We start from the raw sequence: 18,270 nt of genomic DNA, 5'->3' as shown, positions 1-18,270 counted from the left end.
CTTATACGATTCAAAAACTTTCTATTTTCGCAAAAAAAACCTAATCCCTTAACTGTTTTGTTATTTTTTCACTTTCAGACTATATCTATATACTTTAATAAAGAAATATTCTAGAGCGTAAAAACAAACTGTTCATTGAAATTATAAAACTTAAATATTTTTCAAGGTTTCCATCATAATTTATTTAAATTTACAATGAGTAAAACGGCTTTTAAAAATAAATAATATACGATAAAAAACTAATAGAATAAATTATAACACTTTTAAAACATAAGTAAAAAGCTAATAATAAAATCTAATTAAAACAACTTATATTATACTAAACAAAACATTTTGACTATAAATAATATGTAAATATTATTAAATAGTACCTTTTGTTTTTGTTTTGTGTGCCATAGTATACAAATAACAGTTTAATAACTGTTATTTTAAGCTACAATTAGCTTTTCTAAAAGAAAAAGACAAAACAAATGTCATCTAAAAAATATTTTTTACCTTACTAAATTTTTAACTTCTATGCACACTTTGACGACCACTGGTCTAGACAATAATGATGTATACAGTAGGGGTAAGGAGTACAGCACATTTTTTAGTCATATTGTAATATTCATTCATGTCCATATGATTTAGGTGTGTTTTTGCTTCATTAAGAATAGTCTGAAAAAAAAATTCAAAAAAAAGTATGCCGCCCAAAAAATAATTTCAACCCAAAATTCACATATTTTTCAATTTTTGACTTAAAAAATAAATCACTTATACATGTCCTAGACTTATAATCTATGTCTTAAATGAAAGCTTATAATTAAATGCATAAATTAAAGACATTTCAACTGCTTTTATTGTATTATGACGTCATTATTACACTAAATGTGCAAATTTTGTCTGTAAAATCTTACATTTTTTTCTAATATAAAAAGCAAATTCTTCTGCTGTTCTACATTTAGTTTTTTGATTTAGAGTATAAAATGTGTCGAATCTGCTAGGCAGAAAGATATAACTTATGTTATGTCATTTCAATTGTTTGTTGATATATATTTATAAAATACATTTTAAATCGCTTACCGCTATTAGAAATTATGATTATTGAGAGCACTTGTCTAAGAGTAAAAGATCTAGACTTATATATCTTAGTAAGTGCATGTAAATTTATTAAAATTAGTGTAATTTCATTCTTTAAATTCAAGAATTTTTATTTAATTAAACAATAAATGTTTATCTGTATTAGTTTTTTTTAGCTACAAGTATGTTATTATTTTCAAATTACTATTAGTCAAAGTTTATAAAGTATTGAAAATCTAAATAAATTAAAACTTAATTTGTTAGTTTGTTTAAATGTTTTAATTCTCTTATTTTTAAGCTTTTTATCAAATCTTTTCTAATTTTAAACTCATAGCAGTTAATTGTTATTGTATTTACTTATATAAAATGCTCTCAATAATCATAATTTCTAATAACGGAAATTGATTTAGAATGTATTTTATATATATATATCAACATGCAATGGAAATGACATTACATCAGTAATATCTTTCTGCCTAGCTGATTCGACACATTTTATATTCCAAATCAAAAATTTAAAAGTAAAAAAGCAGAAGATTTGTTTTTTTTTTGTAGAAAATAAAGTACGTTTTTATAAACAAAATTTGCATATTTAGTTTAATAATAACATCATAATACAAAAGCAGTTGAAATGTCTTTAATATATGCCTATTATTATAGGCTTTCATTTAAGATATAAATTATAAGTCTAGGAGTTGTATAAGTAAGTTTATTACTGTTTAAGTCTCAAAATCGAAAAATCTGTGACTTTTGAGGTTGAAATCAGTTTTTTGGGCAGCAATTTTTTTTTTAATTGTAATTTTTTCTTTAGATTCTTATTTACTAAGCAAAAACACATCCGAATCATGTGTACGTATTTAAATTTTTACAATATGACCAAAAAAATGTGCTGTACTCCCTACCCTTACATTTTACAGACAAAATTTGCACATTTAGGGTGATAATGACGTCATAATACATCAAAAGCAGTTAATATGTCTTTAAATATATGTCAATAAGTATAACTTTCATTTAAGACATAAATTATAAGTCTAGGACATGTATAAGTGATTTTATAACTGTTTAAGTACAAAATCGAAAAATATCTGGGTTGAAATTAGTTTTTTGGGTGACATACTTTTTTTTGAATTTTTTTTTTTCAGATTCTTCTCAATGAAGCAAAAACATATCCAAATCATATGGACTTTAAAGTCCAGCAAACATCACCCAAGTACTCCCTACCCCTACATACAGAGTTGCTTTCTTATAAAAATCAAGTTTCCAGAATCTAGCTAGACTTTTACGGAACATTTGTGGATGGATAAACTCAAATCAAATGTAACTTAGCAAAAACACCATACATTACTGATTAACAAAAAATTATTAAAAGATAAATAGTAAAAGTACATTCCAGTAAGATGATGCACTTTTGTTATTTATCATGGATATAAATTTGTCATTGTATTACTTTTTATAAACTAGATTTTGATTTTTTTTAAACAATATCCAAATTTGTCATAAATGAGATCATTCTTAGTTTAGTATAATATAATTTGTTTTAATTTTAGTTTTATTTTTAGCATTTTTCGCTCTTTTTTTAATGATATATTTTATAGCCGTTTTATTCATTATAAGTGACAATAAATCATTTAAGATTTGAAAATTTGTTTGGTCTTTTATTTCAATAGACAGCTTGGTTTTAAGCTCTACATTATTTCTAAATTAAATTACTTTCAGGGTTGCCACTCTTTTTTCCAAACTTTTTTCAGGTTTTTAAACATACACATTTTTGGGTCTATTTTTACTTTTAAGCTAATTTCTATATAAGAAACTGTGTTTAATAGTATAAAAACATTGAAAAGATACTGTAAAGTTACTTTAAATGTGTTTTTTAATCAAAAAATGTTGATGATGACAAAAAAAAATCATTTATATGATAGATTTTTTGTGTCAAATCAAAGTTTTACTACTGAAAATGTTAAAATTATTTAAAATTCCAGGTTTTTCAGGTTTTTTCATCAAAATTCCAGGTTTTTCCAGGTTATTTTTGCCTAAATTGTCAAATTCCAGGTTTCCAGGTAAAGTGGCAACCCTGTTACTTTGTACAATTAACTGAAATTTTATTAATTGGAATTAGTTTTTTGACCCCGGATTCAACTGAGAACAAGTATATTTTGCAATTTTTTCCAAAAGAAAAACACTTACCCTGATTTAGCCTGACGTGCATGAACCCTAATATATTGATAATTTTATTAGTTGTTTTTAAAGAAATGTTGTTTTTTTTTATAAATTTAATTTTTATTTTGATTTATATTCCAACAATCTTGTTTCATTCGGGTATTCATAACAAAACATCATTAAATAAATAATAATTTAAACAAATTTTTAATTATATATGTTTTTAAACATCATAGTTTAAAAACATACTCGTCTCAGTACAATTGATGTGGCTATTAAAATAATATTTTATTATATATAATTTTACACATCATATTCATTACTTTTTTAAAAACTAAAGGTTATAAAACAATATAATAATCTTCATAAGTACTATTATAAGAAGGTTTTTGAACGTATTTATATACCATTTGCAACTTATTTTTAACAGATTACTCATTTTGTTTTATATTTTATTTCAAAAAGCTTTTCAAAACTATACTAGTTTCATATTGATTGAGGAAGAACGACCTAAGTTAAATACGCAAACAGCATTAAATGGAACAGCAAAATAATTAACAATTTATAAATAAACATACCTTTACTTTATATACTTGCTAAATCTCTAAATATTGTATGTATTTGAATTTATTCATACGTCATAATTTAAACAGGGTTGCCACTCGTTTGTTCAAAAATTTTTCCAGGTTTTCTAAATTTCTTCCAGGTTTTTAAAAGTACACGTTTTTAGGTCTATTTTTAGTTTTAAGTTAAGTTTGATGTAAGAAACTGTGTTGAATAGTATAAAAACATTGAAAACATACTGAAAGTTACTTTAAATGTGTTTTTTAATAGAAAAATTTTTCGATGGTGACAAAAAAATCTTATTATTATGATAGATTTTTTGTATGAAACTGAAATTTCACTACTAAAAATATTAAAATTGTCAAAAATTCCAGGTTTTTGTTCAAAATTCCAGGTTTTTCCAGGTAAAGTGGCAACCCTGTTTAAAGTTATCTTTTAAGCTGTTTACTAACCAAAAATTTTTCTAATTTCATTTTAACATTTACCACTTGAGAATGAAACTAGTATAGTTTTGAAAAGATTTGTGAAATAAAATATAAAACAAAATGTGTAATCTGTTAATAATAATTTACAAATGGTATATATGTATATAATAATATTCATAATGAATAAAATTAAATAATAATTGACATAAAAATATCCAAGTTTTTTACCATCCTGTACATATGCAAAATGCCAAATATAAACGGTAGCTACCTTAAAAAATTTCCTTGAGTTTTGAATTTATAAATGACAAAAACCTTTGTAATATTTTACGCTCCATGTATGTGGTCTATCAACACCCTGATACCACTCTTCAAACTCTGGTAAAGTGTAGAAAGGTATAGTTTCAGTTCCTTTGGTTACTTTGACGATTGGGGTAATAAACTCTTCTAGTAATCTGATTAAATTAGTTTTAACTACATACATTCTGTTGACTCAAGCTTTATAAATTAACACATAATTTAATAACGAACTTCACAAAAAAAGGTCTATCAATTTTAAGGTCGTTCTAAAAGAGAGTTGCATATTCAAAAGATCAAAAAAACGTACAGGATATAATTTTTTAATTCTCTTTTAAATAAATTATATTACTTGGTGTTGTACTAAATTAAAAAGTCAACAATACAAATGTAAAATAGATTTAAAAGTTTTAATTAAGTTACTTATCATTATTTTGGTAAAACTTTAAAAAAAAACAATTAACAAACATAATGTTTAAATAACCTTCTCTGTAAAAGTTCTGGCCAGAAGTGCTGAATAAAGTTTATTAGAAGACCCTTTATATGAGATCCATCATGATCCTGTAAAACATTTTTACAAGCAATTTACAATTAGAGAACAATTAATATTAATTTCATACAAACTTTAACTCAACTAACAAAAAAGTATTTGTGTAAAAACACTCATGCATTAGATGAGTATGAAAAGAGAACACAGGGTTGCCTATGGTTTTTTTAAAATTTTACAAGTTTTTCTAAATTTCTTCCAGGTTTTTCAAAAAACCAGTTTTTTGGTCCATCTTTAGTACAAAAGTTATATTAAGATAATAAACTGTCTAAAATAGTTGACAACATTAAAAAGATACTGTAAAGCTAGTTGTGTTTTTTGATACAAAAAAAGATTTTTTTTCTATATGATAGAGTTTTTCTATATGATTGAGTTTTATATCTAATCAAAATTTTATTACTTTACACGTAAAAATTCTTAAAGTTTTAGGTGTTTCCAGGTTTTTAGTGATTTTTGTTCAAAATTTAAGGTTTTTCCTCTTTTTTTCAAAATTTATTATATTCTAGGCTTTTATTTTTACCTTAATAATTGAATTCTAGATTCTTCAAATATTCCTAGTTTTTTATCAACCCTGATTACAGATGATTGTAAATAAAATACTATAAATATTATGATTACTTCTGCTAACATAACTTATTTTAAACTCAATTCAAATAGACTTAAATTTTTATTTAATTGACTACTAAACTATAATAAACTTGTTTAACTATAAAATCACTTGAAACTTAATTTTTTTAGATTCTTTTTATAGAGTATAAGCACTGAAAAGTAACTGATAAAAAAATTTAAGTTATATATCAAGATAATTGATAACTGTCAAGTTTTTGTAATAACAATTTTCACCTGATCTGTCATAATCATAAGTTTTCCATATCTTAGAGATTTAAGATCGTCTTCTTGGGAATATTTTTTTCCATATTTAAGTCCCATTATCTTTATAATAGCATTAATTTCAGCATTGTCTCGAACCTGCATACAATTTTAAGTTGTTTAATTTTTATTTAAATAAATCGCATTTAAAACAAATTTAATTTTAAATGAAAAGAATTTAAAATTTAAGCGGGTATAATTACAATTTAAAACAAAACACTTTTGCGATATACAACAGATTTAGACATTTTTAAAACTATAAATAAATTAACTTTATTCATTAGAAAACTATATTTTAATGTATATTAATTTAAATCACCTGTTTATGATTAGCGTCTCTAGCGTTTAGAAGTTTACCTCTTAAGGGAAAAACACCCCATTTATCTCTACCAACTACTGACAAACCAGATACGGCAAGAGTTTTGGCTGAATCTCCTTCCGTCAGAATAAGTGTGCAATTGAGAGAATTTTTAGTTCCTGCGTCATTAGCATCATCCAACTTTGGGATTCCTTTAATTTTTAAGATTTTTTGTACTTAATATAAAATTTAAAAATTTTTTAAATGTGTAAATTGCTATAAACATTTGTAGGGGTAACATAAAAAACAAGTCAGTCTTCTTATAACAACGAAACTGTTACACACAGCGAATCATCAGCTTAAGACTGGGGAAAATAATGAACTTTTATTCAATAATTTAGTTAGTACATTTAAAAAGCCAACAAGACTCTAGCGCATTTAAAGCTCAAAACTAATTTATAAAATTTGGTTTACAAAAGATTTTATGCCAGTTGGCGCGAGATGGTTAGAAGTTTTTTTAGCAAAGCTCAAATTTCTATGTCTTCAAAAGATTAAAATAAGTCGTCAAAATAAACCTATAAAAATATAGTTTATTATGAAAGGATTTTTTTTTCTTACAGTTTATCAAAGGTATTTTCAAGTTTCGGTAAATAATTTTAAACAGAAGTTTTTTTACAAAAAATTCAAAAATTACGTTTAAAAAATTTATAAAAAGTGTAACTATATTTTACCGTCAATACGGTAGAAATTGAATAATTAAGTATTTTTCTCAACAGCTTGATATTTTTATATTTTTTAAAACCTTAGTTTTAATAGATTAAAAAAAAAATAAAAGTTCCAGCTTTACTCCTTTTTTACAACTTATAACAGTCGGATTGTATACCATATATTGTATCTAATATTTAAAAATAACACATAGTAATTATGGCTTATCTTAAGTGTTTACACATATTCATCTACTGTACCTTCTATTGTTTTATGCAGTACTTATCATGTTTTGCAAAACTCTGTGGAACTGTGTTAATTTTTTTAGCACTGAAAAACATATGTCAGCTTAATAAAGAAAAGTACTGGGTAAATTGTTTTTATCAAGTCCATAAAAAATAAAAAAATAAACTATAAAAATTTGTCTAATTATCTTAGGTGATTTTTTTAGTAATTGAATTTAAAAAACTATAAATTAACTTTTTGGTTATTATTAGTAATGACAAAATTCGTAACTCTAAACTTTATTAGCTAACTATCGTACATAATATAATATTAGGTTTGAATAGTAATAAAGTAGAAACAATTTAAAAAAACCGTTTAGTTTTTTTTGAATATTTTTGTAATGATTTACCTTTTAACTTAGAAGTTTTTGTTGCTGATTTAGCGTTAAGCTGAGTCTGAGCTTTAAATTTGACCCAATTCAATATGCCATCTACTATGGTTGATTTTCCAGCCTAAAATGATAACTAAACAATTAAAAAGGATATAATTAAATGTCCAAAAACTTTTCATATTTTACTAATTTAAAAGCTTCAATAACACCAAGATGTTAATTCTAAGATAGAGATTCTAACATTTAAACATATCTACAAACGGTATTTATGTTATGATAAGACATGACTATATCATAAACCGTTTGTAGATTTACGACTGTAAATTTATCGGTTACGCCTGATTGACAAGTTTCAATAAGAACACAAAAGCTGGGTCTCAGTCTACCAAAAGCTTGTGGTTTGATGATCAAATAAGTATGATCAAAACTTTATACCCTTTAAAATTTAGAACCTAGTGGCAAATTTTTATCCCAGATACGTTTTATTATCTATTATTTTTTTTATATATGTTTAGCTCAAAAAATTCCAACTTTTCGTTTATTATAATATGAAAAATTACATTTAACTTAGAATATTTCATATACTTCAATGCAACCAAATGATTGTGGGAGCTTCAAATTAAAAGTTATTAAAAACCCAATTTAAAATTTAAAATTACTTTCCTGAAGATTTTAAAACTGTTATAGAAGTCCGTAAATTGGTAAACTTTTTCTAACACATGTACAAACGAGCGTTACTTTAGCTCAAATAGCTTTTTTTGTTTTTTTTACCTAACTTTAAAACTCATTATTTTTAATTTCTTTAATGCTATCTTGTAACTTTTTTTTTATTCTTAGAACGTTATTTTGCTTAAAGAATTCTAAATAAGAATATTGAAAAAAAAAATTTAGTTCAAAAATATTATATATTTGCAGTAAAGCCATGATAAACTTGAATATTTTGGAAAATTTTGTTTGGGGATATCTTATAAAAATAAAATTTAAATGAAAAAATATTTCTTTAATACTAAACTTAGTTCAACAAGAAAGTTAAAAAAATTCTTATTTTATTTTTGGAGAAAAGCTAAAATAAGTAAAAAAATTGAAAAAATACATTAAATTTTTAAAGGGCCTCACTAATAAAGTCAAACCTCAATTCAATGGAAATTTTTGTGAAAAACATAGCAAAAGAAAGTTTTTTAGAATAAAAAAAAATTCCAATTTAGCATTAGAGAAATTAAAAACAATGGATTATAAAGTTCGGTTAAAAAAAAATTACTAAAAATGCTATTCGAGCCAAAGTAACCCTCGTCATGTACAATACAAGAAACTTCGTCAACTTGTTATATTGCACCTAATTAATTAATTTATTTCATACTATTTTTTTAATAACTTAACTAAAAAACAAAACTTGTACAGGAATTTAATATTTCTTAATTTTCGTTTTTTATTCAACTTTTTTTGAAGTACATATTTATATACTTTTGTAATTTGTTTTTATTAAAAAAGCCATGTATATTTTTAACTAACTTTATATTTAATAAAATTAATTATAAAATCATTACTTTTTTTTTAAATACCATTTTTAGTTATGTTATAGAAAAAAGTAATAAAAATTAAAAACCTAATTTAAATCCATTAAACTTTCAATATGTAAAAAATTAAGTTAAATGCAAATCCTTTACATAATAGATACTTGTTAAGTTTTACTTTGAGCAATACTGTCCAGTCTAGTAAAAACTTTACTATAATTTATCAGTAGATTTTAAAACTCATCAAGTACTGAAATTCATTGCTAAAACATAAGTTTAAACAGCACTCACCGATTTTAAAAAGTTATCAGTAAGCTCACACTTAGAACCAAACTTTTTTTGAACGAGAGTCATATTTTCTTTTGTTTGTGAATCAAATGTAGGATTTACGATGAGAGAATTCACAAAAACAAAACAGTGATTTTTAATCTGAAATTCAATATTATATAGTAACAAAAGTATGTTTATAGGATATACATAAAGAACAGATAAAAGAAGTTTTAACTCAAACATAATTTAATAAAAAAGAATTAAATTTACAATCAGTATAGCAAAAAAATACCTGAAAAGGTTTCACATCAACACCTCCTTTATTTTTCTTCTTTACTACCTCTGTTAATTTTTTGACGACCTTGATAAATTAAAGTATTGTTTTAATTATAACATCAACTTTAAATAAAGCTGCTCAAAAATTTTTAGTACATACTTTACCATAAACACTAGCAAGGTCATAAACTGTAAATTTTATATCGAGATACGTCTTGAAACATAGATTAACTGTTTTTTGACAACATTTGATAAAATTATACGAATAGTGCTTCAACATTTATACACGAAACCTGATCCATCACATGGTCAACGTGTCTGCCCCCTTTTGTAGTAGCTATTGAGTTCACAAATGATACTTGTCTAAATCCCTTCTCAGAGTGAGTTAAGCATACCTGTTAAAATTATGCATATTGAACATATATGTGAATATGTACAATACATTGCTACACATATATTTATTTTTAAAGGCCATGAAACCATAATATGAAATCATAATATGGACTATTGATGTTATCAGGGTTGCCAAATGTTTTTGGCAAATTTTCTCCAGGTTTTCAAAATATCCTCCAGGTTTTTAAAAGTACACATTTTTGGTTCTATTTTTAGTTTAAAGCTAAGTTTAAGGTAAAAAAACTGTGTTAAATAGTATAAAAACATTGAAAATATACTGTAACGCTACTTTAAACGTGTTTTTTAATAACAAAAAATTTTGATAATGACAAATAATTCTTATCTATTGAATATATTTTTTATGTCAAATCGAAATTTTACTACTTAACATGTATAAATTGTTAAAAATTCTAGGTTCCTCCAGTTTTTTTTCAAAACTTCTCAAATTCCAGGTTTTTACACATTAGCCTGAATTGTCAAACTCCAGGTTTTTCCAGGAATCCAGGTTATTTGGCAACCCTGTGTTTATCAAACCAAGTTTTTACTTTTCAAAATAAGGTATTGATTATAAATACCTTTTAAAACTAATTGCTTTTTATCTAAATTGGTTTTAAGTCATAGTTTTAATAAAGAATTTTCAAAACAAGGCGTTTTTGCAAGTTTATAGAAGTGTTACTTCTAATTCTGTTTTCATTTATAAAATATGAAAATAGTAGGGTGATTGTAAAATTTGCGACCTTAGAATTTTTAGCTGAAACTTATGTTACATGTGGCAACTATAACAAAAAACCTTGTGCAAACTTTATCTAATTTGGAAAACGAAGCATAGAGGCTATTTTTTATTTTCTGAAAACAACCCCAATGTTAACTGTATTTTACTTAATAAATGCAACCTTTGAGTTTTTAGCTAGAAACTGTTTTAAATTTGAAAATTGTCACAAAAACAGATTGTACGGAACTTAAGACAATATGAAAAAGGTTTCAGGAAGGCACTTCTTGAATAAAAATTATTTAACGAAAAATTATTAAAAATTTCATAAAAACAAAAAAAAAGCCTTTGTGAAACTTTCTTTAATTCAGATTAAGAGGGGGTTAAATAAACACAGATCTCTACCTTAATATTGTTTTGGTTCCAGCTATTGAAGAGATGAAATTAAATTTTACCTTCAATTAAAATAGTACATCATATAAAACACCAGTAAAAATTCAAAACAGATAAAAACGTCATTATGGTACATCTTTAGGTAAAAAGAGAAGGCCTCCTAAATTGCCCTATTTAAATCTAGTGGATTTTTGATGGGGTCATGTTTAAAATAAAACGTATCCTCCGTTCTTAATTTGATAAAAATGATTTGATAACATATTCCTCCTGAGAAAAGAACTAAAATTCCTCAGGAAAGCTGCGTGCATCAGTCAATACTTTTGAAGAGTCATACTCCTAATCAAAAAGGAAGGACATTAATTGAAAAAAAGCTGAAGTTCATTCTTAAATTTGTTAGAGATATAATTTTCAATAAATTTTAATTTTTGTTTCGTATTTTTTCCAACAAAAGGTTTTTAGATGAGTCTCTATTCTTAATAGTTAATACATAGAGTGGAGCCATGACTTAAAGTTTATAAGGGTTTCCTAAAGGAAGCGATTTCTCTTTTATTTGGGAATTATAACTGATGTAAAATCATTTTTTCAAACAAAATGAATGTTTTTAAAGAGGAATTCGCCTCTTCCCTACTTTAATTAATGGTTTGAGATATGGTAATATTAATTAAAATAAAAATTGCCTAATAATAAAAATAAAACTTTTTAAATGATAACTTCATAGTTTGAGGTTCATAGTAAATTTTAAATTTGATCATAATTCTAAAAAGTTGAAAGTATCTTAAAAATAACTTTGTAGATATTTAAATAGTTTTAAAAGATACAAAATATATTTAAATAAAAAAGTCTAACCTCCCATCTTTCACCACTTTTCTCATGAATAATCTTATTAGATTCTTCAATACCAAGATTTTTTAAATACAACTGTACGTAAGATTTGAAGTTGGAAACCTAAATAATATTTAAGTTTAAGAATTAACTCTTTATTACATTTTTAAAAAAACACATTAACTAATAGATTTCTGAATAAATTATAAAACTAAATTAAACTAAACGAAAAGTGAAACAGAACATATATATATGTTTCATAAAGCTGAGCCCACCTTGAGGGCTTTATTAAAAATAAATATATATATATATATTAATAAAACACAACGTTTTCAAATACAATTGTTTTACTGTCCTGTTGAACAAAACAGCTCTTAATTTTTTTTACTGTAATAATATCTTAAATCATAAAATAAAATGTACATAAATATATACTTATACCTTAAGAACAAATATTTCAAAAAAAGCTTACAGGCAATCGAACTCCATTGAAATAAACTTTGATACCAGGAGTACATCCAGCAATGTCATAAGCTCTCCTAGTCATGAGAGAAACAATGTCTTTATCAAGTCGCTCCATTTGAAACTTAGTTAAATCAGGCTAGAAAAATTATTTATAATTTTTCTAGTAACTTTATTTTCAATAATAATGTTTATACCTTACAAATCACATTGACAATTATTTAGAATTTAAAACTTTGCTGTGCACAAATAATGTGATTCTCGAGTTAAATAATATTCTCAAACATCATTTAGACATACTAATTTAAGTTTGGTTTAAATTTTTGATGGTACAGAATCATTAATTAAATATAATCAAAACGTTTCGTTACAAACCTTGAATTTGACACTTGTATAATCTTCTTTATCTGACTGCAGAATTTTTGGTGTCTTTTTAGAGCCCATATTATCAGTCCATGTCTGTCATTATTTTATAATTAGAATTAAAAAGTTTCTATAAACTAAATATTTTCATAAAAGTTTTCAGTTAAGTAAACTCAAAATTTTTTAATAAATATATATTTATTGCTTCAAATTATAGTACAACTTTAATTAAATTTAATAAAATCATACAAAAAATTTTCTTTTAAACTCTTATTTACTGATATGCTAACTTGTTTGAATTTTTTCTTGTACTCTTTTGATGAAGTTTCTAAAGTAAAGTATTTGCTAAAAATGTTACACAGTTTTGCACCATATCCGTTCCTACCACCTATAAAACTTGTTAACTTTATATTCATATAACTAAATTGTTAACTCTTTATGCATAACTTAGAATTTCTTTATAAAAAGCTAATAAATACTAATTTGAAATAGTATGTTTTATTCCTGTAAAACATCAACAAAATAACTAGCTAAGGCATATAGGGGGTGTATAATATTTTAGTCTCAATTTATACCTAAAAATTAAGCTATCAGTTAGTTTTACCATTTATTAAAACTTAAGTTAATTTTTGAGATATAAGCAATCAATATTTGACATTGACATAAGGTTACTTGTGGAAGGTTTTAAATTAAAAGCAATAATTACTATTTCGTTAAAAATCTATCTCTTCATTCAATTTTCTAGCAATTTTTATAAAATAGTTTTGTAAATCAATCGAAGTATTTTTAACCTTTTTTAATTTTATTTTAAATAAACAAAAAAAAGACTTTTTTTTGGTCACTTTTTTTAGTTGGACAGACCTATTTATTTGAATGTGTAGTCTAATTTAACTTTTTAAACATGGGTAAAATTAATATAAAGGTATTGTTTTAACAATTAATTTTTACTTGAAGTACTTTCAAAACCTTCATTAAGCAAGTAAGTAAAATAATCTTTAATAAATGAAAAGGACAAAAAAATTACAAAGAACAGTTGACAAAACAAGAAGATTCGAGAAACTTTAATTTCATTACTTAATGAAGCTAGAAATACTTATAAATTAAAGTCTCGAGGTAAAATACTTAAAAAAAATTTAAATACATTTCTTAATCAAAATTATAGTTTTTGAGAAGAATAACAATAAAAAAATTACCATCCATAGGTTTAAATTAAATAAATTTTTACAAAAATAATTTTATCTTAAAATATAAATGAAGTTTCAATATTCTATAAAAAAATAATCATAGCTATAAATAAGCTTTCGGAAAGAAATCAATGTTAATTTTTGAAAAATCTGATGGACTCCTAATATCCTTAACTTTTGAGTTTCTTTATTGTAATAACTAACTAAGGTAAAAATTACCTGTAACTTTTTTTTGTTTGTCATCATAGTTACTGCTAGTGAGCAAATGCCCAAAAATCATTTCTGGAATATACATTTTGTGTTCACTGTGCATATGTACTGGAATGCCTTTACCATCATTCCAAATTTGAATAGTTCCTTCTTCCCTTTAATTTTTTATTCAACTATATTTTATGACATGTTTTCTTTTTTTTTACTCTACAGGTAATTAAAAATAGCATCAAGTTTCAACTTCTTAAAAACTTGAACTACTTAAATTATTAACTTTATGTACTATACTATCACAAATATTATAGCTTATATTAATTGAAATAAATTTTAATAAATAAAATAGAAATACATTTTATTGTCATTAAAATTTTTGAACTGAAATTTACATCAGGTTAAAGCAAATAAAACACTAGAAACTTTTATAGATTTAATATACTTAATAATTTTTTTCTTAATAGAAATTTTAAACTAAATCCTTAATCTCTTATACAGATACGTTAAACTTAGTGTGCTTTGCATAATGTGTTAAGTTAGGTGTCTGTGCTACTATTATATTACTAGTACAGTGCTTATTACTTATCCGGACTTCACTTATCCGGATGCTTACTTATCCGGATGGCTTCAGTCCAGAAGAAAATTCAAAAAATATTAAAATTAAAAACAAACATTTTTGTGTGATACGAAGATTTAAGATTTCATGCTGTAAGAAAATTTTAAGTGATTTTATAATTTTTGCAATTTAGTTCATTACTATGACATAATAATACTACTAAAGCTTACATTCAAACTTTGTTTAAAATTAGTTTAGTTATCAAAAACCTTTGTATATAAAGAAAGTCATTATATATTTTTTTAAACAACTTTATTTAAAATATGACTTAAAGTTTTTTTGATAATTGACTAGATTCTAAGTTTTTTCAGAAAATGTTTTTTTAGAAAATAAATGTATAACAGTTCCTTTATGTTTGATTTTTAATTAAACTTTTTTATAAAATTTGTTAATTTAAACAATTTTTGTTTATTTTGAGGTGCATGACAATATTTTTTATTTTTATTTATAAGTTATACAAGTTTGATGCACTCAACATAACAGATTTTATAAATAGACAAGACATCAAAAAAAAACGAGTTGCATTTACCATTGAAAATAAACTAAAAGTTTGTAAAATGGTAAAAAAATAATGTGCCAAATTATTTTATAATGGAGCAGTTTAGCATATCCAGATGGACTTTATACAACATTTTGAAAAGTGAAAAAAAAGTTTTAGCAGAAAAAGAGGAGCTGATCTTTTATTATTTATAATGCATTGCATAATATACAGCAGATATATTATTTAAGAGAAAAAAGTGGTTTTTTGTACTTATTAGGAAAAATGCTTATCCAGACATGTTTACAGAAAAATGTTGCCCAACATGTCCGAATAATTAAATAAGCACTATACTATATATTTACAACAATCTGTTTATATTTACGTTTCATTTATATTTAAAATTAAATAAAATTTTATATTACAATGGAAAAAATACATAAATTACTTATCAAAAACAAGTGAATCTAAAGCAACCAAATATTAGATAAAAACTTTATTTAGGTTTAATTATTACAACTATTTACAGTAAATGTTTTAATAAAATAGTTATTAAATATTCATTAGTAACTAACTGTTTTATATCAATTTTTATTTTGGTCATATTTTTGTCCCGCTGCTTGTTATCAGCTGCATTTACTAATATTTCATCAAATATTTTATATAAACCAGGTACATATGTAACTTCACGGCAATTCATTCCAACATCTTCATCAAATACCCACATTTCCTTTTTATTTTATAAACTTACCTTTTTTTTTAACTTATACAAAATACTAAAACTAATTTGAAAGTGGTATTTTACATTACTATAATCGTTTATGCTCCAAAGAATTATACTTAAAATCAATTTGAGAAATTTACAAATTAGTTTAGAAACTTCAACTACCCACAGTGGGTATGCGACTTGAAACAGCTAACATCGATTATGGGCTTAAGCTTTTAAGCTACCCATAGTTTTTGAAGCAGCAATTTTTTTTAAGAATCAAATAACTTTAAGTAGGGAAAAAAATATTAAGTGTGTTTATTTTTTTGTAAGATTCAAAAACTTTTTTATGTGTGAAAATTAAACTTTAAGTCTACAATAAAATGCTTCTTATGAAGTGAACACTTTAATTTATCTTTATTAGTTTACAATTTTGACTTGAAAATAACTAGAAATAATTTATAAATAATTGGTTATAATCTTTTTTTTTTCTAAATTTTAAAGTATATAAGCATAATATAATTAAACCTGAGTTACTGATTCAACTGAACCAATGTAAGTGTCTGGTCTAAGCAAAATATGCTCCAATTGAGTTTTCTTTTGATATATTTTTTCTACGGAGTCTCCTGATGCCATCTTGTTTATATGTTTTGGCAACTGTTTAACATTTATTTAATAAACTTAATATTTATTATAATTTTTTAATTAACAATCATTTCTATAATAATGAAATAACAATACAGGAGTACACATTATACTTAATTAATAATATTACAGCAAGACATAAAGTTATTACTCAAATACCAACTAAACAGTATACTTTCTTTATTACACTAACACATAATTATGTGTGTTAAGCGGTTAATACACTTCAATGGAGCTCTGTAAAAAATAAAAACTGTAAGGAAAGAATAGAAGCTCAAGTAGGTATATATATAAATATATAATTAAAAATTATTATACTATTCATATTAAAAATTAAAAAATATTACAAATTGTTATTATTTATTTGTTTTTATTATATATTCTAGTGAATTTGTTATGCTTGGATCTTAGTTAACATACGCTTTTATCTACTACAATAATTTATATATACTGCTCGAGTTGCCGTGCTTGAGTTGCTTCTGCTCTGCTTAGCTTTGTTTTCATTTTTTGTTTGTAATAGCTTGTGGAATGATACTTAAGCTTGTAATGTTTTAGGGAATTTTCAACCTAGCTTACTTATCACAAGATATTTATTTTGCTGTAATTCTTAAGGAAATTTTGCTTTTTTGAGTTCATTTGCAGCAGGCAGCAAAAAGTTTGTGGCAGTGTAGTGAGCAAAATGGTTGTTTTATAAGAGATTTTATTCTAAAAAATTAATAAAACATTAGAAATATTAATTTTTTATCAAAAAGTTTTATGGTGGTGCAATTTCGGCAGTGCAACACCCCACACGCGCCCCTGTACAGAAACATGTGTTACTGTGATAATAAAGGTACTCTTTAGTTTGTTATAATTATATATTCCAGTGAACTTGTTTCGCTTGGATCTTTGTTAACAAACGTTTAAATTTAAATTTTTGAATAGTTACTCAAAAACCTTCACAAAATACTGAATAAACAAAGATGAAACTAACTTTAACACAAGAAGTTGTACTTAAACTGTGAAAACCAATTTGTTTACTGACTTGCTTCAATCTGGATAATGCAAATCTACTTATCAGAGATAATCCACCCAGTGTAACAGTTTATATATTACTAAACCTTAACTAAATTTGTTTTTTTTTTTATTTATAAAATATTTTTAGTAGAAAAACATTACTTAAGTTAAAATATTGTTAATTTTGAGTAAATATGACATTTTAAAAAATGCTGAAGTTTCAGTACATGTGGTGCTTAAAAATGTTATAAGTTTAAATGACATCATTAAACTTTAATAAACATAGAAGAATGAGAAGTTTAAATAATTAGAAACATCAAAATATATAAAAATTCCAAGCTGAAAACATGAAAGCATCTGTTTAACTTTAAAATGTATATAAAAAAATTAACAATATTTGTAAAATAGATTAAATAGTCTTGATCATTCTGAGCTTCAAAATTTGAAATTAGTCTTAATTAGTTAGACAACATGTTTAAATATGAAAAAAAGATAATTTATATAAATTTTAATAAAACATCTCAGAAATATCAAGATTATTGAATATGTGTAAAGTTATAAAAAAATATCACTTGAAAAATCTATGTTAGTTTTCATATTTATTTAGCCTTTAATTTAGCCTATTATACTTTAAAAATTACTTATTATAATAATACTGTACATCACTATGTTTTCAAAACTGGGTTGCCACCCTTTGGAGCAAA

The 18,270-nt window shown here is 24.0% G+C and overlaps 1 protein-coding gene across 1 annotated transcript in view; it reads right to left on the bottom strand.

Moving 5' to 3' along the window:
• LOC145834600 (DNA topoisomerase 2-alpha-like) overlaps positions 1–17,677 on the bottom strand; it is a 39,943-nt gene extending 22,266 nt beyond the window's left edge. The window contains exons 1-16 of the mRNA XM_082942071.1: positions 17,544–17,677; positions 16,454–16,582; positions 15,795–15,949; positions 14,141–14,286; positions 13,028–13,125; positions 12,750–12,833; positions 12,385–12,513; positions 11,937–12,035; positions 9,889–9,990; positions 9,612–9,680; positions 9,341–9,478; positions 7,557–7,659; positions 6,239–6,429; positions 5,893–6,018; positions 4,987–5,063; positions 4,521–4,660 (exon numbers count right to left, since the gene is read on the bottom strand). Coding sequence (XP_082798197.1) covers positions 4,521–4,660; positions 4,987–5,063; positions 5,893–6,018; positions 6,239–6,429; positions 7,557–7,659; positions 9,341–9,478; positions 9,612–9,680; positions 9,889–9,990; positions 11,937–12,035; positions 12,385–12,513; positions 12,750–12,833; positions 13,028–13,125; positions 14,141–14,286; positions 15,795–15,949; positions 16,454–16,561 — 1,765 coding nt within the window. The 5' untranslated portion in view covers positions 16,562–16,582; positions 17,544–17,677. The remainder of the gene's footprint in view (positions 1–4,520; positions 4,661–4,986; positions 5,064–5,892; positions 6,019–6,238; positions 6,430–7,556; positions 7,660–9,340; positions 9,479–9,611; positions 9,681–9,888; positions 9,991–11,936; positions 12,036–12,384; positions 12,514–12,749; positions 12,834–13,027; positions 13,126–14,140; positions 14,287–15,794; positions 15,950–16,453; positions 16,583–17,543) is intronic.
• Between the last annotated feature and the right edge of the window lie 593 nt (positions 17,678–18,270).

The sequence above is a fragment of the Thalia democratica genome, chromosome 4, assembly GCF_965202585.1.
Source record: "Thalia democratica chromosome 4, ktThaDemo2.hap1.1, whole genome shotgun sequence".
Lineage (NCBI taxonomy): Eukaryota > Metazoa > Chordata > Thaliacea > Salpida > Salpidae > Thalia > Thalia democratica.
The sequence above is the reverse complement of the archived record's forward strand: the minus strand, read 5'-3'. Positions and strand labels throughout refer to the sequence as shown.